This window comes from Podarcis bocagei, assembly GCF_964188305.1.
Source record: "Podarcis bocagei genome assembly, chromosome: 10".
In the NCBI taxonomy this organism is placed as follows: domain Eukaryota; kingdom Metazoa; phylum Chordata; class Lepidosauria; order Squamata; family Lacertidae; genus Podarcis; species Podarcis bocagei.
This window is the reverse complement of record NC_138135.1, coordinates 36,483,332-36,506,687: the sequence shown is the minus strand read 5'-3', so window position 1 is coordinate 36,506,687 and position 23,356 is coordinate 36,483,332. Positions and strand designations below refer to the sequence as shown.

Below are 23,356 nucleotides of genomic sequence, written 5' to 3'. Positions count from 1 at the left end.
ACCACCATTACAGCCCCGTGACGTCAGCGCGCAGCATCACGCCGGGAGGGACATGAATTGCTAGCAAATTACATAATCACCTCCTTGAGGGCTGGCTCATCTTCTCCGAAGGCAGAACCCCATTAATTAACAGCACAGACTCACACCATAGCCAAGGCGAGGGGGGGAAACCTCAGTCATGCACATGTGGGGGCTAAATGAGGACGAAGACCGGGCAGAGAGCAGGGTTCAAATCACCCCACCTGGCCAGGACAATCCCTGGGTGCTCCCTTGGGCCACTCGCCTGACCCACCTCACAGGGCTGTTGTTGCGAGGATAACACGGGGAGAACCACGCGCCCCCCCGGGAGCTCCTTGGAGGAGAAAGCGGGCGATGAATGCAATGCACGAAATATATGAGAGGCGACCAGGTTTTGCAGGTGAGGGGGCCCCGCCAGCCTCCGCTTCCAACACCCGGCGCAACGACGCCGAAGTTTCCCCCCGGGCTCGGCTCGGGGAGCAGCGCTGCTCCCCCCGGCTCCCCTTCGCCCTCCCGGCTCTCTCTGCCGCCCACTGGGGACCCCCCTCACCTGCCAAGTCCGGAGCGCCGGTGGAAGTTGCATGCATGCATGCAGGGCGCCGCGTTGCCATTGCATTGCACTGCACTCCATGCAACGCCTGCACGCATGCATTGCCTTGCACGCCCGCCAAGGGGTCTCCCCGCGGTCCGATGCGTCCCCTCCGGCGCGGATGCAGCATTGCAAAAATAAACCCCCCCCCCGACGCAGCCCTACCTGGGGGGCAGCCTCCGCCTCCGCGGGGATCCCCGGGCTCCATCCTGCCGCCCGATCTCCGCGGGGGCGCAGGCAGGCTGCGCGGGGTCTGCGCGGAAGAGCCCCTGCCCGCCCGGCCGCCGCCGCCGCGCTCATTCCATGGCCGGGAGAAGAGCGCTTCAAACAAAACGCCTGGCCCACCAGGCCACGCTGGGAAACGTAGTTCGCGCACCCTGCGCGGGCGCGGAGCCCAAGGGCGAGGGGACTACGGATCCCGGCAGCCCCCGCGCCGGGGACGGAGGGGGAGAGGCCGGGTGCAGGGATGGAGGGACGGGTGGGCGAGCGAGTGAGTGAGTGGCAGCCGCCAAGCCTTGGCCGAGAGCCAGGAAGGGCCTCCCCGGAGGAGGAGGGAGGCGCAGAGCGGGAGGGAGGGAGGGAGGGAACCCCAGGGGTCATCTAGTGACGGCGCCCCAATCAAAAATTTGACTTTAAAAAAAACAATCTTTCGAATTTTTTTATTTTTCCCGCGGCACACCAGGCAACATCTCGCGGCACACTAGTGTGCCGCGGAACAGTGGTTGGGAAACACTGGTCTTGGGTATAATCCCTGGCACCTCCAGCTAGGGCTGGGAGAAACTCCCACCAGGAGCCCCGGAGAGTTGCTTTCAGTCAGTGTAGACAATATTGAGGTAGGTGGACCAATGGTCGGATTCCCTATAAGGCCAGCTTTCTCTGTGTGTCTGTGTATAATGTATATATTTATCAGGTTCAATTCCTACCAGCTCCAGGATCTTGGGCTGTAGAACACCCCTCTCTGCCTGATGCCCTGATAGAGTAGATAAGATTAGTCTGTCAGCTGAAGTTAGCATCGTAGGTGAGTGTCCTCCTCCTGCATGTGGATGGCTCTGTTGCATCTGGAATATTGCTTTGTAAGCAATATTTTGTAAGCATCTACTTTCTTTCTGCTCGTTGCAGAGCATAGGCTGTCTTGCATGCACTGGCTTTGTGGGAGAGATGATGGGTTAAATGGGAGGCCCCCATCTGTATACAGAGAATTGTAATGGGTGACTTTAAACCAGAACATTTTCCTCCATAGCAGAGCATCTACCTGCTGTGCAGGGGAAAAGCCTCTCATTTCAGTGGCCTTGCAAAAAACAAAATATGGGTGTGCAGTGGAGTAGCTTCTCAGTGTGAACCTCGGGTCAGACTATTGAGCCATCTTGCTCAGTCCTGTCCAGTCACAGGCAGTGTCTCTCCAGGGTTTCAGCAGATGTCTCTTTCAGCCCTGCCGAGAGATGCCAGAGACTGAACCTAGCAGCTTCTGCATGCAAAGTAGGTGCTGTAATCCTGAGCGCTGGCCCTTCCCCAAGTCAGTAGCCGGTCAGCACAGCCACCAGAGAATATCTACCACGGCCACCCACCACACAACCATTTATCCATGTGCATCCTGCTAATTCCATGATGTCATTAGGGTAGCTACTACGATAGTTGCTTGCACTATTCTTTTAAAAGCTGGGTTGCTCTCCCGCCCGCTGTGCATCCCAGACAATCAGAAAGCAGCAGTTCTATAAAACATTTCATTTCCAAAGTAATTGTGATGATTGACTGAGATCATACCTTATTTTCTCTACATTCACATAAGACTCTGAAGATTCAGTCATCTGGCTAGCATAGTGTCACCAGTTATTTCAAAAAGAGGAAGGGTAGTGTATTCCCTTTGGGAGATGACTACATTCCCTTTGAGTCAGGAATAGTGTGTGTGTGTGTGTGTGTGTGTGTGTGTGTGTGTGTGTGTGGTGTGTGTGTTTGTAAATGTGCTTTGGGAAAAGCGAACACATAATGTTCACTTGCAAGGATTGTTTCCTGAATACGATACAAGCTGCACTGTCCCCAGTCAGTTTCCAGTGTGTCACATCCTTCTGAATTAGTCGGGCAGGGAGGGGGGTGGCGGTGGCAGCAGGAATGTCAGGAAATGACAAATTCCTGGTGTGATGCAAAGCAGTCCCAGGGGGGCAATAGGACTGTAGTAAGTATAAATTTGGCTTGTCCAGAAACAGCCTGAGAGTCATTCTTGGGAACACTGGATTGAACCGAAAACCATGGTAGGTGGGATTATTGCTTTGTCCTCAAAAACTCTGTAGCCATTGATTTAGAAGAGCTTTGTCCTGGTTTCTGCTAGTTTATAAAATAATGGAGTTTACCAAAAAAGAGAGACCCTATTTCTTATTCCACTGATTTAAGCAGAAGGTAAAGTCAATGATTATAATCCTGCTTTACTTTCTATCATTCTTATGGGTCACCACTTAATTGGTGAAACTTCCAACATGTGTGATATGCTAAAACAAGCAGGTAGATGATACACAGTGCTTGTTTTGAAGAGTATTAAGGACAGGTTTTTATTACTTTGGAAGATACCTCCAGATGACAGCTTGTGTTATTGCACAGCATTACAAATAAATAAATTTAAGATTTGGTAAATAAGTCCAGCAAATGAATATGGGATATTAGAGAAGATGGGTTTGCTAGTAAGTGCCAGGAATCTTGCTTTGGAGTGGCTATGTCGTGGAAGTTTCACTCTGAGATGTTTTTTGTCTGGAGAATAGGTTGTGTATGTGAATTATCTGGGTGTCCTTCCTTTCTTTTCCCTGTGGGCTGTAGACACTTCTTGTTTGATAAGCCCCAGGGCCTCCTGCTCTCTATATCGGCATGCTACAATCTACTGCATGAGTACTTGTCAAACGTGACAGGGTGACATTAGATTAGGGCTGTGGCTGGTAGCGCGCATTTGATAAGACAAGCAACGAGGGCAGATAATTCTTTGGTGTGTGATACGAAGCACTGAAGGAGAGTGACAACCAGGAAAACCTTTTTCAAAAGAAATGATGACATTAATAAAGAAAAACATGCAGTTGTGCCCAGGCCTCCGACAGACATAACGGGTTGTATCTAACTTTAATTATACACAGACAATTTTCAGAGGGGGTAGATGTGTGCTAAATCTGTTGCACCCAATAACAACAAATAAAGAGGTGAGGTGATCAGGCTCCAGCCTTGCTGGATCACATCAAGGCTTTTCTAGTCCAGCAATCTGTCTCCTACAGTAGCCAACTTGTGCCTATGGGAAGTCAACAAACGGGACATGAGTGCCATAGTGCTCTCTCACTGTTGTTCTCCAGCAAGTGGTATTCAGAGACATCCTTATCCTTACCTTTAGAGTCAAAGTCTGATAGGATCTGCTCAAAGGAACCACTGGTGTTTATAGGATCTAGCTATACAGTGGTACCTCGGGTTACAGATGCTTCAGCTAACAGACTCCACTAACCCAGAAATAGTACCTTGGGTTAAGAACTTTGCTTCAGGATGAGAACAGAAATTGCACAGCGGCAGCAGGCGGCCCCATTAGCTAAAGTGGTACCTCAGGCTAAGAACAGTTTCAGGTTAAGAACGGACCTCTAGAACGAATTAAGTTCTCAACCTGAGGTACCACTGTACTAGGGGGAAAGGTGGTGTCAATGTCCCAGATGCATCTGCAGGCCTGGCTGCCAGAGTGTACTGTTACCTTTCTAAATGCCCTTCTCTCTCCCCTCCCCCCAGCTTCCCATCAAGGTTATGGAGGACAGCTTTCCCCCTCACACTTTTGATCCTACACATCACTTCCATGTCGTACTGCTGGATCAGAGAAGCAGGCTTCGGGAGCACATCAGGAGTCTCCGGGAGATTTCACGGAGAATCAACAAACTGCACAGACGCTCTCTAATCGCCCATTTCACTGGGAGTTCTTTAAGTGCCGCAGGAGCCATCGTGGCCATTGTGGGGCTGTCCTTGAGCCCTGCAACATTAGGGGCATCCCTTTTGGCTTCCGGGGTGGGCCTAGGAGTGGCGGCTGCAGGAGGGGCTGTCACGGTGACTTCCGACCTCTCCTTAGTCCTCTCTAATTCCAGGGAGGTGAGGAAGGTCAAGGAGATTGCAGTGAGCTGCCATGCTCAGATGAGAGAAATCATGCACTGCCTGGAATTCTTGCACCGCAGCCAGGGCCCGATGGATCCTAGGCTACTGCCGGCTGAGAGAAATGCCTCCGTCACACTGTACAATTCCATCTGCTTCATGGTGTTCTGCGGCTCCCACAGCTTCCTGGTCCCCGAGCACAACGAAGAGGTGACCAAAGTGAGTCATGCTGTGCTCAAGGCAAAAGTCCAGAAGCTGGCAGAAAGCCTAGAAGCCTGTGCAAGGCCCATGGATGAGATCTGCGAACTTTTGGAGAACAGGAAAGAATCCCCCCTGAAGACAAGAAGAATAGCACTCTAGGAGGATGTCCAAGGTCAAAATCACTCACATCCTCTGAAAACGACGACGGGGGCCTAAAAGACCTAAAACACACTGTGTTATTCCTATTAGGATTGTGCCAAATCAGAGTTTTCTCCAGGCATTTCTCAATACTTGCAGCCAACACCCCTCAGGGGCTCAGTCTGTATTGCACATGTTATGTCTGTGCACAGCAAATAGAAATTGTAGCAACACAAGTGCTGGTCTATGCTATCAGCACATCCCAAGGTCTGGTGTCTGCATATGGCTGTCTCACAGCACATCATACCTTGCTTTTTTAGGGGGTTTGGGGAAGACTTCCACATTTCTCATTTGGTGCTAAAACACTGAACTCGATGCAATTAATGCTTCTGCATGCATGTACTCCAGCATACTTTCCCCCATAGCTGTCAACTTTTACCTTTTCTTGCAAGGAATCCTATTCGGAATAAGGGAATTTCCCTTAAAAAAAGGGAAACATTGACAGCTATGCTTTCTCTCTCTCCCCCCCCCCCCCACTTATCCAGGGTAACCAGGAGAAGTAGACGGGGACACTTGCCAAAGCTCTGATTAAATTTTTCTCCCACAGCGCTGAGCTAGGTGAAAACTGTGGTCGTGAGGGAACCAGAGCCAGCCTAGGAAGGAAATGGCTGCAGATTCCAGAACTTGCAGTTTCCAAAGCTCTGCGAGGCAGATAATGAGGGAGTCAAAGGCCAGAGAGCCTGAATGAACCTGAATATTTTCCAGTGATGTTCTTAGTAGCGGATGGGAATTGCACTCGCAAGTGCGGCAGGAGTTTAATGAGTTTGGCTTTGGTTTGTCGCTCAAACTTCATCCGCTCTTTATCATGCATTCTTCCAGTACAGGCAGGCAAATTAAGGCTCCACTAACTTTAGTCTTAGAATCATAGAGCGGGAAGGTGCCCAGAGAAGGTCACCTGGTCCGACCCCCTGCAATGTAGGAATCGCAGCTAAAGAATCCCCATGATTCCTCTTGATTCCTGTGTGCTTATTCCTTCAAACCAGCCCTGGGGGGAGGGTGCTGCCTGCCTGCCTCCTTCTCCTCACTCTTGGTTTTGCCCTTGTAGAACTCACAGGGAGGAGGACAGGAACAAAGGTAGAATCAGTGCCTCCACCTGCTATTGGCTGTGGCTCAAATATGGTTGGCCTCCCTTCCTTCTGCCCTACGAACCTAGTAGGCAACAGCTGCCATTCCTAGCTTTAACTACCACCTATCTAAAGTGGGTGCTCCCCCCTCCCACACCACATGCTCAGGGACATGGTGTATTGATGTATTTTTGTATTTATTTGTTTTGGGTAATTTAAATGTGGATTTGAAGTTTCTATTTAAAGAAATAATAATACAGCCACGACAAGATGGAAGAGCTCATTCTACAGAGCCAAAGTTTGCTATATCTGAGGCATGGCAATATCCTTGTTTGATGTCCCCTTCCCCTTGTCCGTTCCCCACAGACCCCACCATCAAATGACCTGGGAAAGACGAGCAGATGGGACTAGCAATTCACGTGTGAATTTTTTTTAAAAAAGTCACCTCACCCTTTTTTTCAGATTTGAAAAGTGGAGAACTGAACTTGCAATTAGAAAAATGAACAACCAAGGGAAACCAAAGCTGACAGACACATTTCCCCATGCCTACCCTAAGACAGGGGATGCGGGTGGTGCTGTGGGTTAAACCACAGAGCCTAGGACTTGCCGATCAGAAGGTCGGCGGTTTGAATGCCCGTGACGGGGTGAGTTCCCGTTGCTCGGTCCCTGCTCCTGCCAACCAAGCAGTTCGAAAGCACGTCAAAGTGCAAGTAGATAAATAGGTACCGCTCCGGCGGGAAGGTAAACGGCGTTTCCGTGCGCAGCTCTGGTTTGCCAGAAGCGGTTTAGTCATGCTGGCCACATGACACGGAAGCTGTACGCTGGCTCCCTTGGCCAATAAAGCGAGATGAGCGCCGCAACCCCAGAGTCGGTCACGACTGGACCTAATGGTCAGGGGACTCTTTACCTTTTACTCTAAGACAGAGCTTATGATATGCAAATGCCTGTAAATATATGCAGATGTGAGGGTGACTTGTGACGTCAGTTTTGTGTCTTCAAAACACTGCTGATGAGCAAGAACTAAGCAGAAGAATTAGGTAGAAGATGGGACAGCTGTTCTTGTTGGCATCAATTTGTCTAGAGAGACAATGGAATAGTGCACCATCGGGGGTACAGTCAAACCATTGGAGAGTTACAGCGCCTGCTGTGGCTGTAGAGAGCAATATGGGAGAGACATGTTTTATTGCAGCTGGGGCAGATGAAAGCATTTGGTTGTGCTGTTACAGGTACATTATGGCGTTTCCTCTCTCCACCTTCCTCCCAGCGGTCATTTCTCCTCTGTGGGATGGTATCCCTTGGAAAACAGCCATGAAAAGTTGGAAGAGAGAAGAGGTAGAACTGGGCAGTGGGTATGTTGCTTACGAGGGCAAAACAACTTTACATGAGCAGTGGGGAGGACACTGCATAATGAGCACCGCAATCCCAGAGTCGGTCACGGGTGCCCTGTGAAGATAAGGAGATGCTTTGAAAGATGCATGTAAGCTCAGGCGCAGGTTTACCAACTTGGTGAGAACTAGGCCATAGATTACACACAGTTATGCTCTACTTCAAAGACCTGTTTGATGCTCTTTATTTCTTCGCTTGTGGCTCAGGCTCAGGTGGAATGGTGGGCAAGAGACAAGATTTAAATGCACTGGATCCTAAGGAATTTGTGTACAGGGTGAGCTTCCTCTAAACTGATCCTTGACTTTCTGTTCTTTGGTGGAAGGGACAAGAGACATGGCCAAAAGGATCTGCTTGCTATTTTGGGTATTTGTAAAACCAAGGAACAACATGCACAGATAACTAACTCTGATCCAATACAAAATACAAATTAAATGAGCACAAAGTAACCTTGTGTCTGCGTCTATTTGTATAGATTGTTTACTCACAAAACTGCTTATTCAAGCAATGGGAATGCCACAGCAACCTTACTGGAGGCAGGCTGCTTTGAATATAGTTAATGGAGAGTTAAAGTGCATTCGTAATAATGCATTTATTTTCAAACATGCAGGTTGCGTAAGGTATTAAGGGGTGCAAAAATAAGCACACTGGCCGTCTCCTTAAATCAAAGCAGAATCAATCTGCTTCTTTACAAGTTCTTCTCATGAGGGCTTCTGGGCTTGCTAATGCTATCTGTCACACAGAGTGCTGGTTTAGATTTCCTGCCTATTGCCTATTGTTATATAAGGACAGGATAAGGCATAGTTGGACTCCAGTAACTGAGGGCTCAGGGACGTCATCATTTCCACAGTGCTCACGCACGTAGCCAGGAGTTTTTGCAATCATGCCACATGGATATTGGAGATCCTTCAGTATCCAGAATGAGTCCCTGGGGATACTTTGCTGGGACTTTCTGAAAATCACTGTCAATCAACTGCTAGGTTTAGGTTTGGCAAATAGTCCACATCCAAGGAAGAACTGCTTCTGATTTTATTTGGTATTATTAATCATAAGGATTTATACCAGCCCTTCAACAAGTTTCCTCTTGCAAGATTTGCAGGCAAATCTCTTAGACACATTTATTGAATCTGATATCAAAGGGCTGGCGCTGGGTAAGATGTTGCTGTGTGAGTCTGTGAAGAACCCTCGACTTTCATACAGTTTATGACTTTTAATCCCCTCCCTGCTATTTTGTTAAAACACATGTACAAGTAAGGATCGCTGCCACATTTTTAAAAAGACACTTGGGAGGTGCACTTATGAGCATGCACAAAGGGAATGCTTCCTCGACAATCCAGAAACCATCAAACTGAGCTATGTGATTTAGTGTCCTTCGCTAGCCGGACCCAGCAGTGGCTAGAGGGCTGAGAGTATACTTCGGAGGACTGGGTTCAAAGGGCCACTTACCCACAAAACTTTGCTGCGTGACTTTGAGCCAGTCACCCTTGCTCAGCCTAGCCAACAAGCCTGCTATGAGGCCTCTTTTTGCGCAACTTAAGAAAACAATAAAAAAAATTAAAAAACAAACAAATGCAAGCCAATTAAAATACAGCATCAGCTTCAGAAGATGTAACTAAAAACTTCATTTTAAAAAATGCTTTCAACAGCTTTGTTGTTTCTATGATAATAAAAGATAGGGAACTATACAGTGGTACCTTGGTTTAAGAACTTAATTCGTTCTGGAGGTCTGTTCTTAACCTGAAATTGTTCTTAACCTGAAGCACCACTTTAGCTAATGGGGCCTCCAGCTGCCGCCGCACCGCTGGAGCACGATTTCTGTTCTCACCCTGAAGCAAAGTTCTTAACCCGAGGTACTATTTCTGGGTTAGCGGAGTCTGTAACCTGAAGCGTATGTAACCCGAGGTACCACTATAGTTGCTTTTCGACTCCCCCCATCATGGTGCCCCAATGGACCATTACAGATCCCAACACATCAAAACTAGTTTATGTTTTATGTTTAGGTTTGCTTATAAGTCACTTTGGATTTTCCTGAACAAGATAAAGTAACTAACAAGTTCAACAAATAGACAAACTTAAATTGTAAATCACTTAGGGGTTCTATCAAGCAGGATATATATGTTGTTGAATAAATTTTGTTAAATAAATATATGGATTTTATTTCCCTTCCCCCAACCCCTCGGGATCTCCTAACATTTATTTATTACACGACAAAAGTGCTCCCTTTTCTTTCCGAACTCGTCATCCCCGCAGCTATTTTCCTCTTGTTAGTTCCCGACCTCGCTTGCCCTCCAGAGGTGAACTGCAAGTCCCAGAACCCTCCGCGCGGACAGCAGCCCTCGCGGCTTTTTGGACTACAGAGATAATAGAATGAAGAGTACCACATCTCTAATGTACTGTATATAAACTTTTGAGCGCTACATTGGAGTCCATTTTTAAATCTCACCAGGGAAGGAAGGCAGTGCTGTCTATAAAAATTAATGAGAAAGCCGGGATTTTACTTGGCTGTGACTAGGCATCAGCGCGCCCACATCCGAACAAAAAGTAGTAAAACGGAGCTCGTGGCTTTTCTACCGAAGTTCTTGCGTCAGAGTGCTTACTTATTTTATAAAAAAAAGTTTTATAAATTTGCTTAGCTAATGCCAATTCCCCGATATGACCCGCATATTGCAGTTTGTGGGGAACGTGGCTGACAACCCTGCAGTGCAGTCCACTATTAAAATTGCAGTTCACGTACCAGGCTGAAGGTGCGTTTGAATCCCTGGCTAAACATTCCGCATAGAAAATGCACTTTTAAGCTACAGCAAAGGTCAGTTTTGCTTGCACAGCGCTTCAGCCAGCCAGTGTCCTTCCTCCCAGCATGTCACATGGATGGAAGCGCCGTGCATCCTTGACTTGCATGTGGACGACCTGCGCTTTTATTTACTTCTTTTTAATTGCATCGACACCCTTTTCTCCCGAGAAGCTCGAGGAGGGGTAATGGGGTATGCGTGGCTCGTCCCAGCTCCATAGTACACTCATGATGACGACAGCCCTGCGAGATGGGTTGACTTACCCAAGATCATTCTGCAAACTTCGTGGCCGAGTAGGGATTCGAACTCAGATCTCCTCCTATGTGCTGATCCTACACTCTCACCACTACACCAGAGACGTGTTGTTTTTGTTTTGTTTTTAAGTGCTTCCAAACAATTACATTCGCCGCATGAAATAACACCCGAGGTATAAGGCGCAGGCTTCTTTCCCCGTTAAGCGCCTCCAAATTCCGGCACAATTTTCTCCATTGAAGTGGAAGACGGCTACACTGCAACCGGAAGTTGGCGTCGCGTGTAATTCTACTCTTTTCCTATCTCTGCGGCTCAGAGGCTCGTTCCGAACGCGCTTGGACTACGAGTCCCAGGGTACCTCGCGGCAACCCGGAAAACGAAGTGGGTACCGAACGTGGCGGCCGGCATGGAGGGCGAGGGAGCCGTCGAGGAGACCGCGAAGACCTTCCAGGAACTGGTGAGCGGGGAAGACTCGTTGTCTCTCTTAGCTCCCGACGACCCTTTACTTGCCCAGCGGTTTGCCTTTTGAATTTTATTTTAAAACCAAGTCCAGCCATTGCACCGGAGTAGACGAAGCTGCCCCTCCGCCCCGCTCTGCTAAGCTCTGCGGAGGAGCTGCTATGATGGGGGCAGCATTTCTGGAACCAGCCAGGCAATCGCAGTGCTCAAGGCTGGGGTCGCTCAGCTAGGTAGTGCTGTACAGCGTGGCAGTCATTTCCCACTAGTCGCGTATACAAGCTTTCTTTCCCCACTGAGAAAATGCCCCATTGAAACCATGGGAAAGCGCCTGTGCAGAGAAAGCTAGAGGGCTTATTTTATTATACTTTGGTTGGTGGTGAGGGTGTTTATGGTCTGTTAGCCCAGCTCTCAGAATTGCTTAGCGGGTTTGCGTCTTGCTTTGAAACCGACAATGTCCATAGGCACTGCAGTGGATAAAACGAAAGGAGAAAGATTAAATGTGGTTTCCTGTGTAAAGAGATATTTTGCTACATGGTTGTGTGTTGCCATCCTGCTAAGGAACTAAAATACGATTTCTCAGTTTTACTCTGACACAACAGACCCAGGTAGGGGGCGTGTGTGGCGCTGTGGGTTAAACCACAGAGCTTAGGACTTGCCGATCAGAAGGTTGGTGGTTCGAATCCCCACGACGGGGTGAGCTCCCGTTGCTCGGTCCCTGCTCCTGCCAACCTAGCAGATCGAAAGCACGTCAAAGTGCAAGTAGATAAATAGGTACCGCTCCAGTGGGAAGGTAAACGGCATTTCCGTGCGCTGCTCTGGTTCACCAGAAGTGGCTTAGTCATGCTGGCCACATGATCCGGAAGCTGTACACCGGCTCCCTTGGCCAATAAAGCGAGATGAGTGCCGGAACCCCAGAGTCGGTCACGACTGGACCTAATAGTCAGGGGTCCCTTTACCTTTACTAACAGACCCAGGTAAGGTCAGGTGTTTGGAGCAGGTGGTGCTGTGGTCTACTCTAAAGCACTGAGCATCTTGGGCTTGCTGATCAAAAGGTCAGCGGTTCAAATCCGCGCAACAGGGTGATCTCCCATTGCTCTGTCCCAGCTTCTGCCAACCTAGCAGTTTGAAAGCATGCCAGTGCAAGTAGATAAATAGGTACCGCTGTGATGGGAAGGTAAACGGCATTTTCGTGTGCTCTGGTTGCCATCACAGTGTTCCGTTGCACCAGAAGCGGTTTAGTCATGCTGGCCAGCTCCCTCGGCCTGAAGTGAGATCAGCGTCACACTCCATAATGACTGGACTTAACCATCCAGGGGTCCTTTAACTTTTTACTTTTTGGGTGAGGAGAAGCTTGGCATGTGTCCCTTTTCTTATTTTGCTTGTTTTTATTTTTTTTTAAAGGGTCCCATGTTTTCAAGTTATCAAAGTTTTGAGTTGAAAATAATACTTATAGCTAATTGAAAAGACCATGGTCAGGTTCACATTTAACAACCAAACAATGGCTTAGCCCAAACGTGCAGTTTCCCTGGGAGGAGATCGCAGGCCAACCTTTGCTTAGGTGGCATGCTGCAGTATGCTAAAAGGACAGGAGACGATAGATGGGTTTATCAAGTTGTGTGAACCAGGACTTGCTGGATTCTGAAGATTGGGGTCCCTTGCTAATTATGGTTTCTTTTCTCTTTGGAATAATAGGGAGTGACCGATGTGCTGTGTGAAGCCTGTGATCAGTTGGGATGGAAGACACCGACAAAGATCCAAGTCGAGGCCGTTCCAGTTGCACTCCAAGGTGAGACTTGGAAAAAGAGAAATCTCTTTCTAGAAATAAGAAGAGGCTCTCCTGTGTTTCTTGTGTTATAGAACTGGTATTGCCAGTCATTTGTATTACACAGACTTGGATCCATGTGGAGTTCCTCTCAGCTTGGTCTATGAAGCAATACAGCTTCCTGGTCTGTCCTGCGGCAGAAGTGTAAATCTCCCCAACTCCACAAATCTTCTGGCAGGGGAGCTGTACCATTTGTAGGGAAGCCCCATCAGCAAGAAGTCAAGTGGGACCTGGGCTTTTTTAAGCAGTGAGACAGCCAATTTTGTTCAAACCAAAAGAGACTGAGAGGAGATATGATAGGCGTCTTCCAATATCCAGAGGGCTGCCACATGCAAGACGGAGCAAGCTTTTTTCTTCTGCTCCGGAAGGGAGGAGCTGAAGTAATGGGTTCAAGTCATAAGAATGGAGATTGCGGCTAAACATCAGGAATAACTTTCTGACAGTAAGAGCTGTTGAGCTCCCACGAGGCGTGGCTGGCTGCTCTTCCTTAGAGGTTTTTAAGCAGAGGTTGGGTGGCCATTTGCCATGGAAGCTTTAGTTGAGATTCCTGCATTGCAGAGGGTTGGACTCAATAACCCTCAGGGCCCCTTCCAACTCTACAATTCTATGACTGAATTATTATTATTATTATTATTATTATTATTATTATTATTATTATTTGTACCCCACCCATCTGACTTGGTTGAAAATGCTTTAATATTACTTTTCTCAGTAGTGTATTCAAATATGTTATTTGTCAGGAGAGACTTCCATTTTCATTAACTGCCCTCCAAAATGTTACCTGTACAATAAGACAATTAAACAGAGAAGGGAAATGTCTATTGAAACTCTTCATGGAGTGTTTAGTAGTGCAGATATCCACTGCTGCTACTCTTCCTGTGCCAGCTTCTTTTCCTTCCCTTGGTAAGAGCCAAGGTTGAGGAGCTGTTAAAAGAGGGGTCTTGTACAAGCCTTCCATGGCCTGTACTCTGTATCTTCAAATAATACGCTTATTACATTGGTTGATGTTTCTTAAGTTATGTTAGCTGATTTCAAGCTGTCACTAGTGCAAAGATTTCTGTTCTAGTGCTGCTCTTGTTACTTTCCAGAACTGCTTTTGAATTTCCTCCATCTGTGCTGTTGTATTCCTTCAGCCCTGCATGTGACACACCTCTTTTCTTGTAGGCCGTGACATCATTGGCTTAGCAGAGACTGGATCTGGGAAAACGGGGGCTTTTGCATTGCCCATCCTTCAGGCACTGCTAGAGACACCTCAGCGCTTCTTTGCTTTGGTCCTTACCCCGACCCGGGAGTTAGCCTTTCAGATCTCGGAGCAGTTTGAGGCCCTTGGATCTTCCATTGGTGTCCAGAGTGGTGAGTGGCCTTCCTGCAGTGCTAAGAGTTAGCAGAAAACAAAATGGAATTTGTAAGGAGAAGAAGCAGTCGCATGCTTTTCAAAATAAGAATAGTAAAATATCATATTCAAGAAATGGGACTGTATCCCACTTCAAAGTGTGAATCTTAGTATGCCTCTAGTAGAGGTGGATGGAGCAGCCTATTTTCATTCCTCGTCAGTTTCGCATGCATTCAGTCCATAAATTTGTTCTTTCCTGTTTTTAAAAGCAATACAAAAATACTTTCGTTTGTGTGTGCTCTTCCCCAAAATACACATATTTCAAGCATGTCCCCCCAAACACTCATTTGTGTATTTTTTTTCTTTTGCATTTCTTTTTACATATTTTTGAAGCCAAAACTGCTTTGTAAAATTTGGGGAAGTTCGCAACCTCGTTGTTAATTGTGTTCTGGTCTGCATATCAATGAAGGAACTGCAAATTAGGTGGGTTTGTGCTAAAACACACCCATCTTATGATCGAAAAGTTAACACTGGAAGTTTCTGGCAGTTTCTCTTAAAAACAAAGAAGCAAGCAGAGAGAGATTTAATTAGGTGGGTCTTATTTCACTCTCACCGTTAATATTTCTCCATGTGTATCCCCCCCCAAAAAAAAATTGTGTAAGCCATGCAAATGAAGAGTGCTTGGTTTGCACAATTTATTCCAGTTTCATAATCTAATTGCCTTTTAAGCATCAAACTTGTTTGCTTTGGATTCATTATTTACCTCTTGCAGGTTCCCCCCCCCCCCCGAATATGTAGCAGTTGATTGTTTTGGTTGGAGCTGCTTACACTAGTCCCTATGAAATAGAATGGAAGCTTGGCTAAGACTTGCTTCCTGAAGCTAATGCAGGGTTCTTTTTTATAATATGTATTTGTCAGTGTTGGGGTGTCTTGTTTGAAGAATGCCTTGTAGCATCTAAACGTAGTAATCCAGTTCCAATACTAGGCCGTGCCTATGAGCAAGCTTGGCAATGGATAAGGGGCCTGAATTTTGCCTTTTATTTTCTTGTAAAGGAGGTGATGGGGAGGGCGGTTGTGAATGGCTCAATTTCAATGGGCTTCATTTAACTTGTCTTTTATTTCTCCCCTCAAAGCTGTTATTGTGGGAGGAATTGACATGATGGCGCAGTCTCTGGCCCTAGCCAAGAAACCACATGTAATAATTGGTAAGAAACAGGCAGCATCAATGATTCAAATGATTGTAATGAGATCTTAATAATTCATATGAATGAGGCCTATTGCACATCTTTGTCTTTTACATCTGCATAAATGAGGTCATGAAAAGCAGTAGGCCAGCAAACATCTCCTTTATTCACACTTCTGATACCTTCCCAGTTTAATGCTAAGCATCAGCCACAGGTCTTGTACTTTAATTTGAAACAGGAGCAGACATGGGAATTCTCCCCACCTCCCCCAACTTCATCCTAGGGTCCACATGGCTCAGGCAGAGCATTTGCCTTTGAGCCACAAGTTTGCTCATTTATCATTTCTGATAAATTAATGTTTCTCTCATAAGTGTTAACTGATGCATGCTGCTTGACTGGAAGGGCTGGAGTATTTGTCATCTGGCTTGAGAGTGAAAAACTGTATTAGGGTGACCAGACTTGGCTGCAACCTCCATGGAACAAATCTCTCAAAATAACTTCCTGATTTACGTCAAGCCTCCTCCACCCCCCCCCACTGGGATACAACTAGCCATGCCGTATTAAACCTGCATAAAGTTCTGACTTAATCCATACTCCAGTGGCTGTGCTTACAAAGGCTTTTGGCAGAAGGAAGTCATGGGACTCTGAGATTTGGCAAACTGGAGTGAATGGGGGATACATGGCAATAGTGCTTTGTGTGCTGTGTTTAGTGTTTCTTTTTGAATGCTCTGTTTGGTAAAGTTGAAAGTTTGTTTGGTTGTCTCCTGTAGCTACACCTGGCCGCCTTATTGACCACCTTGAGAACACAAAGGGCTTCAATTTGAGAGCTCTGAAGTATTTAGTTATGGATGAAGCTGACCGGATCCTCAACATGGACTTTGAGACAGAGGTGAGCACTGTCAACTCTTGTCGCCTTAGAATGGTCCTTTGCAACATCATGGAGATGGTGCTTTTCAAAACCGTTTAACGTGTACTTTAATCACCATCATCATCACACGCAAGGTGTCTTACATGACAAGAATTAAAAACATAACATTCATTAACCAATAAATAAAATACATAAAAAGTACACAACCAAATTGGAACAGTGTCCACATAATCATAATAAGATTGAAAAATAAAGATACAAAATTTAATGTCAGTAACAGCAACAGAACCCAACCAAGCACCCTAAACAATACCACAGCCCAAGGGTCTGTTCAGCAGCTTTTGCAGCTGCAGCCAGTCCTGGCCCCGCCCTCTCAGGCAAGGTGGAAGAATGTCAAGGCAGAGAGCAGGTCTTCCTGAGTTCACAGCCAAGATGGGCTGTAGGACCTGCAGGTCAATGGGACTTGCCTCTGTGTGATTCCCTAATATGGAACACACAGCCTCTGTTGTCTTCACCACTTAGCAGCTGACAGTATGGTGTCATGCTTCCTGTGTTTCCCTCTCCAGTGGATCCTTGTTGACTGTTGGGATCTGAAACATTTTCAGATACAGTGGACCCTCTAGTTACGTACTGCTCTGGATACGTAACTTTCAGGTTATGAATGCAGCAAACCCGGAAGTGTATATTTCCAAGTTTTGCTTTGCGTGCATGCGCAGAAGCGCTTAATCGCGCCGTGCGTAGAAGCGGCGCCTCTGCCTATGGATTTTCAGGTTGCGGATGGACCCCCGGAATGAATTTAATTCGTATCTGGAGGGTCCACTGTACTAGGTTTTAAGATGTAGCAAGGCATTTGGATACTAGACTTGTAGTCTTGTTATCAACTATTGCTCAGGTTGCTGTCCAGAGAGTCCCAGCTCATCTGTCCCGGTTCATGTGTAGTAATCTGCAGTTGTAGCCCGAGTAGCAAGACCTTATCTGAAGGCATTGGGATGCTTTCTCCCCCATGTTGCCTCTGTCCTCCTCGACCCTAACAGCACCACTCCCTCCTTTCTGTGGAGCAGTAGAGTGCCTTGTTTTTCAAAGGAGGCGCTTCCAGTGTTGCTTTCATCAGACTGGATTGTGATACCACTCCCACAGTGATGCAGTATTCGTCTGCATGCACAATAATTACCTTTCTAGTTGTTTCACTGTCACTTGCTTTCTCTTTTCACAGGTAGACAAGATCCTGAAAGTCATTCCCAGAGACAGGAAAACATTTCTCTTTTCTGCTACCATGACTAAAAAGGTAAGGGAAGGTGTGGCATTTTGCATGAGTTCAGCTAAGGTGGAGGTAGAAATTAACAGGTCATACCAGCTAAATTTGTGTCTGAAAACATTAATTATTTCTGTTCAGGTGCAAAAACTCCAGCGTGCAGCCCTTAAGGACCCTGTCAAATGTGCTGTTTCAACTAAGTACCAGACAGTTGAAAAACTGCAGCAATACTATGTCTTCATCCCTTCTAAGTTCAAGGTAACATTCCCCCCCCCCCAGCTATTTTGTTTCCTTTAACTTATTTCCTGACTGTTGTTGCTTACTCCACTAGGATTTTCTCTGTCCCTTTGTGCTTTTTGAATGGGTTTTCCTTTTACCTAATCTCCATTAGTTTCCTTTCTGATTTCAATTTCTTTCCCCCCTCTTTTTAGGACAGCTACCTGGTCTATATTCTGAATGAACTTGCTGGAAACTCCTTCATGATATTCTGCAGCACCTGCAACAACACTCAGAGGACAGCCCTCCTCCTTCGAAATCTGGGCTTCACTGCCATCCCTCTCCACGGTCAGATGAGTCAGGTACAGGCTGACCTGAAGGCAAAGTATTCATTTCTGGAATACCACACTCAAATAATGAACATATTTTAAGGGCAAATATGATTTGTATGTGTCACCAAGCTTGCTTTCCCTTTTGTTAGCTTATCTTTTACAGACTTTCATTTCTGTAGAAGAACAGACTGTAACGGCGGAACGATTCACAAAACCTGACTCATTTCGCTTTTCCACGCTGGAAAAATCTAAAGCATGTTCACTTGCCCTTTCTCTCTCTCTCACTCCCCGCAGAATAAGCGATTAGGGTCGCTGAACAAGTTCAAGGCTAAAACACGTTCCATTCTGCTGGCTACCGATGTTGCCAGCAGAGGCCTGGACATCCCCCATGTGGATGTGGTCGTGAACTTTGACATTCCTACCCATTCCAAGGTGAGTTACGAAGGCAGGGTGCTGGGTTACAGTGGTGCAGCCCCTAGTCTGAGATGTCCTAGTGGAGTTTGCAGAAAGAGATGACCCTCTTCTTCCATAGTTGCAACATAGGATTCCATAGCGATGGAATAAAACCCCCACCTCCATGTGAGCCCTCAAAAAGCTGAGCGTTGAAAGGGTGGGGAACCATTAATGCACCAATAAGACAATGGGGGTTAGATGGGTCTTTAGCTCAGAGAGCTGGTCCTGCTCTAGATGTGACTACACTCCTTGGAAGGCTCAGACTTGCAACTTGAGGGTGTTCTGGCATAGGTCTTTGCTGCTTGATTCTTGGATGAAGAGTTTTGGCTAGGAGTGCCTTCTTAGTTTTGCTTGGTGCATTGCCCCATTTGTAGAACTGCCTGCCCAGGAAGCTTTGCTTGTCTCCTTTCTTTACTGGCCTTCAAAGTAATCCATTCAGAGCTTTAATCTGAATTGTTCATTTTAATTCAGAGAATTGCTGGGTTTCATATTTGTCTTCTGCGACGCTTTATGAATGCGGGTTTACAAACTTGTTTCATGGATGTTGCCTATGGTTGCTATATTATTAAACTGCCTGTGAAGCCTTTCTACAGAGTGCTATAGAATCTAAAAATAAAAAATATTATTGTGAAGATACAATGCCTGCAACTGTATGAGGAGGAGGATGGCTACAGCCACGTGGTCAAGCCCGTCTTTTTCTTTTTCTTTTTTTTTTTTAAATAATTTTTATTAACTGGCCAATCACATCAAATTAAATCACATCACATAAAATTCCAAATTACAAAGCCAAATTTTTAAATTTTGTTGAGGGAACCCATACTTCAAGATCCAAAGGGGGATTCAAATCATCTTCTTATTACCGCATTAATGTCCAAATCAGTCCCAATCAGTCCAAACAGAGTTCATAGTTCTATCCAATCTTATCTTGGTGTTTCCACATCATATCTTATTCATATAATTTCTCTTTTTCCTTTACGATCTCTTCTGTTAGTCTCCTTAAACCGATAAGCAAATATAATAATCCTGTGTGAATTTCCCGTTCTTCCAATCTAAGTCCAGATGGTTTCCATATATCATCTCCTTCGTTGACAAGCCCGTCTTTTTCACCTCCTTAGACACTCTTGAAACATACGGAATACCTATCCAAAAGGAGCTGCGTCTAGTGAGCATTGTGGGGTCTCTTGCATAACTGCTTCGGATTACACTTTCTTTTTAAATGGTGTTTTGCCTTGCTTTGTCATGCGTTCTGTGGCTTATTCTGGATCCCTTTCAGGATTACATTCATCGTGTGGGGAGAACGGCTCGTGCTGGGCGCTCTGGAAAATCCATCACGTTTGTCACACAGTAAGTCGTGCCCTCTGCTCCTTCCGCTGGGCCACAACCTTTACTCCTCTCCTCTGAATGAGTGGGGAAGCAGCTTTCTGAAGTGGAAATGCAACTGAGTTTGGGGAAGAGGCTTTTTTTAAGGGGGTGGGCTCTTAACTAGTTTATGGGCTACTGTTTAAGAAGAACCATTCGGATGAGAGAATTTTGTCTCACTTCCCCCAGGTATGATGTGGAGCTCTTCCAGCGCATTGAGCACCTGATAGGAAAGAAGCTGCCTGCCTTCCCCACGCAAGAGGAGGAGGTCATGATGCTGACCGAACGTGTGGCTGAAGCACAGCGATTTGCTCGGATGGTAGGCTGAACTTAAGGCTATGTTTGCGCTTCTGCAGACCCGTGTGGGTCCGTTTCTCTGTGGACATGCACGTGCAACAAATCATTGGGGTTCTATTGTGCAGAGGTGTGGCTGAAACATTAGGATTTGTACTGCATTGAGAGTCTTGTTAGCTAATTCTACACAAGGCCATTCCTGGTTATAAGGGGCGCTGTGTTCCCTCATGCATCCTTGCAAGCTGGGTTTTGGCTCTATTTGTTTGTGCAATGTTTACCGGCCACCCTGCATGGTGAGTGAAGGTATTACGCTTTCAGCTCTTGAGCTTCTTGATTGCTTCTGTGCCTCCATGCTTTGAATTCTCAAGCAACTTGCTGTCTGGCTTTCCTTGCAGGAGTTGCGGCAGCAGGGGGAAAAGAAGAAGCGTTCCCGAGAAGAGGAAAAGGAAGAGGATGACACCGAGGGAGCAATGGGGGTCAGGAACAAAGTGGCTGGTGGGAAAAGGAAGAAATGGAAAGCCTGAGAACGGAAGACACCCAGAACTATTTTTCCACGTTTTTAAGCTGCTTGGCTCTCTGAGTCACCAGTATCGGACTTGACCTTTCAGCATATCCCAGAGAGCAAAAGGTTTCCAGATCCACTAGCACCTTTTGTAAACTTCTGTAATCCAGAAGCAATTCTCCTGCAAGCCTGGGAAATCTCTTTTAATGCTATGGGGAGGCCTGTTACTTCTGCTGCCAGCAGTTGTTCCTTTCTACCAGCAGGCCACAGTGGATTCCCTAAGCTACATGAAATGGATATATGGCAGAACCTTTTCAAGCTGCTACTATCAAAGTCAATGGAGAGAGACATTTGCACCCCTAACTTTATAAGAAAATTGTCCAAAATAAAAACAAAGTAATAAAAAATGCATGCTGTGCTGGTTCCAAGACGTGCAGGCAAAGAAGCTTGCATCTTAAAGTTACTTATGTAATCACAGCTTTGTGCAGGTGTTTGTGGGCAAATAAATAAGTGAGAGCAGCAGAAACCTGCTCTCCATTTATTTATTTCCCACCCACGTTCACAAAGTGGACTTACTCAGTTTAGGGAAGGCAGTGCTAGGGCTCTGGCAGCATCCCAGAGTTTCTGTGTTACTTTCTCAAAGCTGGGTAAGTGAGGTGCTAGGCTTAGGGAAGAAGGCACAAGAGCTCTAGCTGGGTCCTAGAGCCCTTGAGTCTCCTTTCCAAAGCTGGCCAAACACTTGCAAGACTTAGAGAAGGAGGACGGAGGGCTCTAGGACCCTGCCAGAGCCTCACACTGCCTTCTCAAATTTGGGTAAGCGGCTTTCCACCTTGTGGGGTGGGTGGGGCAGTTCCAGGGGTTCCTGTTATTTTTGCATATACACGCGAACCCCCAGAACCGAAGATGCAAGTTACCTGTATTTGTGATAGCACCTGTCAGTTGTGAATGCTTTTATGGCCAATGCTGCCTAGTAACCCAGACCAGTGTTATGTAGAAAAGACTGATCCCCCAAATAGGGGAAAGTGTGGCAGATGCTTGGCTGTTTGCCTGTGAGTGCAGAATGCTGTTGAAGTGGGTTTTTCTTTCCTCATTATCTCAGCCCTGAGGCCATTCTGCCTGAACGCTAAAGCTGAGAGGCAGTGTTGATTTAGTCGAGGTGTTTGGCAAGGTGGATTGTCTTGCTGAGATCCTGTCTGTCTGCAGTGTTGAGGTTGGTGGAATGAGAGAGCTTTAATTAAAGTCCTTCCATCTTCTTCCCCTTTAGCTGTCTCTCTTTCATTGTGGCTCTTTCACAGCCTGTGAACGTTAAAGGTGACATTGCTCAAGCAGATCCGTCCAGTCAGGGGACTGGCTGATTATCTGGTGCTTCTAAGTTGTTTCTATTTTGAACACACCCTGTTTTCAGAATAGAGCTGTGAGCAGTAGTAGGACTCTGTTCTACTTGCTACTTACCAGGCATCTTTGATTTTCAGTCATGCATTCTGACAGCCCTAACCTGAAGAGACCAGTTTTTGTCTTTGGTACATGTGCAATGCCTGTTCGTCATCATGGGTAGAAATGTGAGTGTGCAGGGTGGGGTGGGGGGACTTATATATAGCAAGGATCTTTGTTTGTGTGTGTGTGTTTGTGAACACCTGTGCAGCAGCCCAGTAGAAAACAGCTTCTCTGTAGGAATGGATGACAGCTCTTCTCTGTAGGAGAAAAGAAAGTCAAGCACCTAAGAGGCAGAACTTGCCTTGCAGGGTTAAACCTGCCTCCTCCTTTTGCTGACCTCAGTAGAAGGAATGAGAAGCAGGCTTTGCCTCTTCGCAGTTGTATCCTAAAATTGCATTCTGTTGCAGAGAGCCTGCCCCAACTGCGTTCCTAGAGGTTTTGTAGGAGCAAGTCAGCTATCTGCATGATCTGTTGAAGCCACACTGTCATTTTGAGTACAACACCTGCTTATTGTGGGGAAGGAAGGGAGCCCTTTTGGGGTCACATTTAGATATTGTAGCTAGGAAAATTTTAAACTTGAAAGCAAGCCTTTTAGATACTTTTCAGAACTGGCCAGTGTGGCGTTCCACACATTTCCCTCCCTCAACTGCTATTTGTGTATTCGTGTGATAAATCTCAGTTAACCAGTGATAGGTAAGGGACATGCCCATTTTCACCAACAGTCCTTCCCAAAGTAGACCTGCTGAAATCAGTAGACCTAGAACCATAGAACTGTAGGGACCACAAGGATCATCTAGTCCAACCTCCTGCGATTCTGGAATCTTTTTGCCCAGCGTGGGGTTCGAACCCACAACCCTAATATTAGTCTCCTGCTACATGACTGACTTGTGTCCATTAATGTCAAGGGATCTATTCTGAGTGCAACGTAATTGGCTATTGCCTTCTGTTTGGAAGTATTCTGGCCTATGCATGGGTTTTGAACAGTGTATCCATGGTATTTTCAAGTACATTTTGCACAGAAGGAGCAAAGCCTATGGAAGAGAGCCATCATCCCTGGCTTAAGGCCCTCTGCTATTAAACCAGTGGGCTGCACTCTCCTCCCTCTTTTGCCTTATTTTTAAACTTGTAACCTCCTCCCAGGCCAATTTAACATGCAGCTATGAAAACCAAACATTAGAAAACCAACATGGTTGCTACACCCACATTCTTCACGGCGGCCTCACCTGCCAAAGGTATGCACATCCAGTTTTGCTATAAAAAATCCC

At 46.4% G+C, this 23,356-nt stretch overlaps 2 protein-coding genes and 1 long non-coding RNA gene across 3 annotated transcripts in view; 2 read left to right on the top strand and 1 right to left on the bottom strand.

The window, feature by feature from the left end:
- Positions 1-10,903, bottom strand: part of LOC308596292 — a 30,290-nt gene extending 19,387 nt beyond the window's left edge. Inside the window, exon 1 of the long non-coding RNA XR_014012445.1 lies at positions 10,595-10,903. This is a non-coding gene — a long non-coding RNA (uncharacterized lncRNA). The remainder of the gene's footprint in view (positions 1-10,594) is intronic.
- Positions 2,805-6,754, top strand: APOLD1 (apolipoprotein L domain containing 1). The gene is made up of 2 exons (XM_081212150.1): positions 2,805-2,853; positions 4,346-6,754. Exons 1-2 carry the CDS (start codon positions 2,851-2,853, stop codon positions 5,054-5,056), a joined length of 714 nt encoding a protein of 237 aa, XP_081068276.1. The 5' UTR covers positions 2,805-2,850; the 3' UTR covers positions 5,057-6,754.
- A 20-nt stretch (positions 10,904-10,923) lies between the features above and the next one.
- Positions 10,924-21,918, top strand: DDX47 (DEAD-box helicase 47). The gene is made up of 12 exons (XM_081211163.1): positions 10,924-11,040; positions 12,735-12,828; positions 14,029-14,217; positions 15,331-15,402; positions 16,152-16,270; positions 17,463-17,534; positions 17,643-17,759; positions 17,933-18,079; positions 18,344-18,481; positions 19,776-19,846; positions 20,051-20,180; positions 20,551-21,918. The coding sequence occupies exons 1-12, from the start codon at positions 10,990-10,992 to the stop codon at positions 20,677-20,679; spliced, it is 1,329 nt and encodes a 442-aa protein (XP_081067289.1). The 5' UTR covers positions 10,924-10,989; the 3' UTR covers positions 20,680-21,918.
- Positions 21,919-23,356: the final 1,438 nt, after the last annotated feature.